General features: G+C 39.9%; 1 protein-coding gene across 1 annotated transcript in view; it reads right to left on the bottom strand.

Moving 5' to 3' along the window:
- The window catches only part of MSX2 (msh homeobox 2), a 6531-nt gene extending 2182 nt beyond the window's left edge, over nucleotides 1-4349 (bottom strand). The window contains exon 1 of the mRNA XM_074292108.1: nucleotides 3810-4349. Coding sequence (XP_074148209.1) covers nucleotides 3810-4194 — 385 coding nt within the window. The 5' untranslated portion in view covers nucleotides 4195-4349. The remainder of the gene's footprint in view (nucleotides 1-3809) is intronic.
- Nucleotides 4350-6326: the final 1977 nt, after the last annotated feature.

The following is a 6326-nucleotide window of genomic DNA, read 5'->3' as shown; positions in this document are numbered from 1 at the left end:
TATCTTTTACTGCTTTAGGTTCTACCAGATTCCTTCTATCTTCTGTGGTTATATATTATTGGATATCAAATCAGCTTTCTAGGGACTGTGAGGATCCCATTTAAATGGAATAAAACAAAACAGAAACAAAAACAAAACTACCTGTTTTCAAGTATGTATCAAACAGTAGCCACAATGCTATTAAGCATCCCTCTCTCCCATACACTTTTTGTTTTAAATTCACAGACAGAAGAAAGCTATTTGATCACATACAACAATATTTATCTTACTTTCTGGGCTACTATCAAATAATATAACCTTCTACTTGTTACCAGGCTCAGGTAACTAAAGACAACTCTTCGCTAATGATTTGTCCCCATGCTTTTGCCAAAATCTTATTTGAATTCATCAGCTTAAAATTTTGTACTTGTTGATTTTAAAATTAAATTAATTATCACAACTATGAATTCTAGAAGTGCTCCTATGGATCCCTTGGGGACTGTTGAAACAGGTTGGAATGTAGCAAATTATGCTTTTTGTTCTGCCTTCTTCCAGGAAGGGCATTAAGGGGGTTCAAGGGTTCCTACTAGAGAAGTTTGCTATTCAGAATGCTAGTCTAGGGAGATCAAGCTATCTAGGGCAGGGAACTTGGATCATAGACTTTAGAATTATATGCAAACTTAGAAGAAACCTAATGGACACTGCTTCAGTTATACAGATGAAGAAACTGAGACCTAGAGTGAAAAAACTTTTCTCCAAAGCATGAGTAGTGAGTGGTTTAGTCATGATTTAACCTGTCTTCTAACTCTAGATCCAGTAGTTTTTCTACATCACCAGAGAACCTCCCATTACTCTTAAATGACACCCACCACCCCAGCCCCTAAGACCTTGAAGAGTACTAAGGAGTCTCAAAGTCTTTGCAACTAATATGATCACTGACTCCTGAACATCAAGACAGCTCTACCAGTGTGTCTCCTTTACTCATAGCAGGATTCTGGCTTGGCTTCTTTCAAAACCCAAGATTTCATGAACACAGTCTTGTTTTCCTTCTCTCTGAGTTTTGGAATGGGGAGAGTTCTGTGCTTCTATAGCTGTACTTAGCTTGGGACAGACCATACGATCATGGGATTTGGAGTTGAAGATAATTTTGGGATAATCTTATTCAAAATCACACAGGTAGTAAGTAGCAAGAGTTAGACTTAAGAGTTATCTTCCACCTTCAAATTCAGTACTTTTTCTCCTTTATGACAACCTTTTTAAGGACCTGCATTTCAACTTCACTCTGAAAACTTGTGACTTGTGAAAACATGAAAACATGACTATTGGCCATAGTTCCTCTTGACCTTTGAAAATTCCCTGTTAATTTCATGTAATAGAGTTGGGAGAAGACCTAACTAAATATTTTCAGATTATGTTAAAAGTTTTCTTTTCAAATAAAAACACTGAACACCGCTGCACATAGAGATTGTAGAAAGAAGAAATATCACTACAAATTTTATTTTTTCATAAAGTTAAAGTCCAGGGCATTTAACTCAGAGGATTTGGATCCAAATCCTAGATTGTTTTACCATTTGTGTGACCTTGATAAATGATTCCCATTCATCAATCTCCATTTCCTGGTCTATTAAAAAGTATGGAAATATCTATCTAACTCCAAATCCATAATCTATTATCTATCATTCATAACCCTTTTCATCTTTTTTTTTTCCAGAAAAGGAAAGTGTGTATTTCTTCATGTGTATATGTGTGTTGGAAGTGGATAGAGTTTGAATAGTATGGAAACAGTGGATGGGAAGTTATAGAGGAGATAAAAGGTCAGTCTAGAAGTTGGAAAATAGAATTTAACAACTGGAAGGGAAAACAGTGAGAGAAAAAGAAAAGGGAAGAAGAATTCAAGCTTTTCCAGCTCCATATGGGGTAACTGCAGGAAATCTTTCTAAATCAGTTAAACAACCCAAGGTCAAAACAAAACAAAATAATCTAAAAACCCAGCCAAGCCAACAACTTTAGTGCATAGGTGAGAAGGATCCTCTGTAGAAAGTCCCTCATGCCCAACAGTTTAATGTAGAAGTCTTGCCAGTCAGGGTACAGGTGCAGGGACTTCTAATTTTGCTTTTCCATTAAGCAGGGATTGGCTATTATTATCTCCATTTTTCAGAAAACTGGAGCAAAAAATAATTTGTCCAGGGTCAAACAACCTAAGAAGCAAAACTTATATATCAAAGTCTTTAGGCTCAAGTACAGTGTTGTCTGGAAACACAAATGTCCAATCCATTCCCTCCAAGGAAGGAAGTACTTCACATCTAATACACCAATTCTGTTTCTAAAAGTCCTCTTTCCCAATGACCTCCTAGTCCCTGATTTTTACCCAAGCTTGTGCTCTATTGGCATTCTGGTGACCAACTTGTGTGCTTGGGCTGTAAAACATATTTTCTAGGGAACATTACTCAATTTGAATTTTTAAAATGTTCGTGGTTTTACTTTAAAAGGTGTCAAGGTGCCTATATGCAACAAATGGTTGAACTACTATGACTATGAAGCTCTTGGCAATGAGACTGATGAAAGCAAGCAATTGGAGAAATTTAGGCCAAGAAACTTTCTTCTTTTCTCACCCTCTCAATAACAGAGGCCTGGGAACTCTGGGAGACAGAATAAGTAAGGATACTCTTGTGTCTATTTTGGATGTGGTAGCTGAACGAAAGGCAACATTCAGATGTAAAGAAGAGAGCAGTGAATTTCTGCAGGATGAAGACTTATGCCCTGTACTTACTTCATACTGTTTGACCTGTGATGTGCCCTACTTGAGACCTCAATTTTATCTTATAAAAAGATTTTTGGGGGGGAGGGGGAGAAGTACATAAAATGATTTCTTAATGTCCTTTTAAACTCCCACAATTAAAGTCCCCGTTTAAAGTCCCACAATTCTCCTGCACTTTCTCTGTCTTAACAGCTTAGAATCAGACTTCTTTGGAGTTGGGTTGTCAAATCACACCCCCAGGAACTTAAAAAGTATGGTAGGAAATTTTGATGATGGACGTCTGTCTCCTAGAAAACATCGGATAAGGTTCTGCAACCAGAAAATACTTTTCATAGATTTCAGAGTGGATGGAGAAGTAATCTTAGAGATCATTTTATAAACAAAATCGAATCTTAATAGATAGTATTGAAAAAAAATGGGTCTGTAGGTTAGAGATAAATAATTAACAATTCACATTTTCCTGAGTATTAAGGTTTACAAAGAGTAAAGGTAACACTATGGGTAGATGCCTTAAGCCTTTTTATCCCCCAGACAGGCTATGTCGGATCCGGGATTGAAACCCATTTTACAGCCCCGCGAACTTTCCACTCCCGATTCTGTTTATTCAATTTCAATTCTCACAGTTTCTCCAAAGCTCTTCCTCCCACTCCCATCCTCGCTTCGGTTTTATTAACAAACTCAGATTCTCTGCATTAGAAGCCCGAGGGTATTTTGGCTCCAATCTCGCCTTACCCCTATCCTGCCAGATCCTTCTCCTCCAGCTCGGTTCCTCGAGGCTTGCCCAACTTGAGGGAGATTTGGTATTAGACAAGGATAAGCGCATCTGGATTGGCCCTCGGGACATCTACCGGGATGGTTAAGTGAAGCATTCTTTCCGCCCCCTGCCCGCCTCAGTTTCCCATTACCTTAGGCTGAAAGGGATTAATACCCCTTCCAAATCTAGCTTCTGTGATAATTTTCTGAGCCTCAGTTTTCTCATCTGTAAAATGACTAGTTGAACCCTTCCAACTCTAACCCACGGTCTTCTCCCTTCCATGCCTTCCTATTATTCATCTTTCCAACACACACTCACTTGGAGGTGGGGAGTATCTGCCAGCCTCTTGAATCCAGGACGTCCCGTCCTCCGAGTTCTCCGACTTGACCGAGGACGTCTCAAAGGTTTTCGTAAGCAGCCCGGGGCTGTGAGCTTCCCTGGCACCGTGCCCCGGCAGCAGCATGGTCCTGGAGGTGCCTTCGCTGCTCCCACCGCCGCCGCCAATGCCTCCGCCTCCCCCTGGCATGGAAGACATCTCTTTGGGAGGCTTTTTGTCAGACATGAGTGCCTCCACACTGAAGGGCAGACTAGATACTTTGACCCTGCGATCCTCCGAGCCCAAGTCTGCGACTGCTGCCGGCTGTGCTGCGGGACCCTCTTCGTCCGAGGAGAAGACCTCCTTGGTTTTGGAAGGAGAAGCCATGACTCCGAGCACCCTAAGGTGGAACGCTCTCCCCCGTGGGCCGCGCACGCAACCTCTGTGCGCGCCGCTGCTGCCGCAGTTCGCTCCCTCTCTCCGTCCTACTGCAGCTCCGGATGCACCGACTCTACTACCAACCCTGCAGCTGCTACTCAACTTTTTTTTGGGGGGGAGGGAACGGGGGGGGGAGTAAGGTTGTTGTCTTTTCCTCCTCTGGGAAGGTGAATAAAGCCGGTGTAGCCAATCCCAGGGGGGCGCTGACATGACGTAATGGTAGGCCTATTCTGATTGGTTTGTCAGAGTGGCTGTGGAATTTTTTTTTTTTTTTTTTTTTTTTTTTTTTTTTTTTTGTTTAAAATAAATTAGGAGTTAATTACAGGAGCAGCAAACTGAGCTGTTATTAGCGATCCCTCCAGGGCTATAATCACACCAACACTGAAAAGTCACTGGGATAATTAAGGCTGATTCTATAAAGAGGAAACTCACAGAATCCATTTTTTTTTTCCTTCTCTTTTGACCCCACTTTATAGAGTCCTCCCCCACCTTTGCAAATCTGCTCAGAATTTGAGGATTTTAAAATTGAAGGGTATCTTTTTAAACCTAGAGTCTTCAAAGTGGAAGGGACCTTAGAATATGGAATGTTAGAGATGGAAGGGATAATAGAAATATGTCATCTATTTCAATACTTTCATTTTGCAGACAAGGAAATTTGAGTCTCAAAGATGAAAAATATTTGCCCAAAGTCAAATGAGTAGTAAAAATGATTGGAACCTAAGTCATTTAATTCCAGATCTGATGATCTTTCCATTACATCAGACTCATGCACACAAAAATCGCCTGAACTGTTGTTCCAGAGTTCACTGAAAACTAATGTCCCTTCCAGCTCAAACTCTTACGACTCAATTCTATCTTCTGCACCCTTCCATTTATGCTGTTTTGAACATTGTTCTTTGCTTGAAAAATGGATCGGATATATGGAGTAGAGTGGAAATAAGATTTGAATACTATTATCATCCATCTCTATCGATACACATTAGAGTCCTTTCCATGAGAAAGGTACTGTGTAGATGTTGGGGATTAAAAAAAAAAAAAATTAGTCGTACTTGTTCTCAAAAAGTTAAGCAGTCTAATTGGAGAGACAATATTTACACACAAGTCAAAATATGCATGATGTCCAATATATAGTGGGGACAATAAATACAATATGGAAACTCAGAAGATAAGATCACTGGGAACCCTGGCAGTTTGAGAATGCTTTCAGGAAGTTGCACTGAATCATCTCTAGGGTAATTACAAGTTCAACCAGAGATATCAGTGGTCCCCATGTAAGACTTTGACATTTGACAATTCAGAAATTGATCTTGATGGTCTGTCTATTAGACCAAAAGTCTTCATTCCTAACTCTTTCTCTATATATTTCTATCTGTATCTCTTTGTCTCTCTGAATATTGTATTTCAATATTGAGGACAATCATTAACCTCCCTTTCTCCTTTCCCAATAAAACAGGACATAAGAAGGGCATAATTGCAGAGAGGATTGGGCCCTGTATGATGTATTTGGGGCTTTTGTGTCTTTTATGGAGAAAATATGTATTTCAATTGCAGGTTAGAAAAGAAAAGCAATAGATTTCCCTGTTTCTGATAACTATTTTGTCCTGTAATTATGTACTAGGAGCCACTTTGATGACAGTTTCCTGTGAAGAGGGAACATTATAAGGGATTCCCGATATAGATCCTTAATGAAAACTGGGTTTGAGGAAAGGCAGAACTCAGGAGTTTTAGGTATATGGAAGACAGGTTTGTGTGTGTGTGTGTGTGTGTGTGTGTGTGTGTGTGAAAACAATTGTCTTCCATATACTTATAATTATACACACATGCATGCATGCACTATACTCGGTGTGTGTGTGTGTGTGTGTGTGTGTGTGTGTGTGTGTGTGTGTGCATGTGTAAAACCAATGATATCATGGAGAACATGATGGAGCTGTAGTGAGAAAACTAGGACCTAGTTCTTGTCTTTGACACTGCTTAGACCTGGACAAGTCACATCACATCTCTTGGAGTCATATGTAAAAATGAAGTAATAATCCCTGCACTATTTACCTTAGGGTAGTTTTGCAAAAAGCACTTTTTAAACC

The sequence above is a fragment of the Sminthopsis crassicaudata genome, chromosome 2 (assembly GCF_048593235.1).
Source record: "Sminthopsis crassicaudata isolate SCR6 chromosome 2, ASM4859323v1, whole genome shotgun sequence".
NCBI lineage: Eukaryota > Metazoa > Chordata > Mammalia > Dasyuromorphia > Dasyuridae > Sminthopsis > Sminthopsis crassicaudata.
This window is presented reverse-complemented; position numbering and strand designations above follow the sequence as displayed.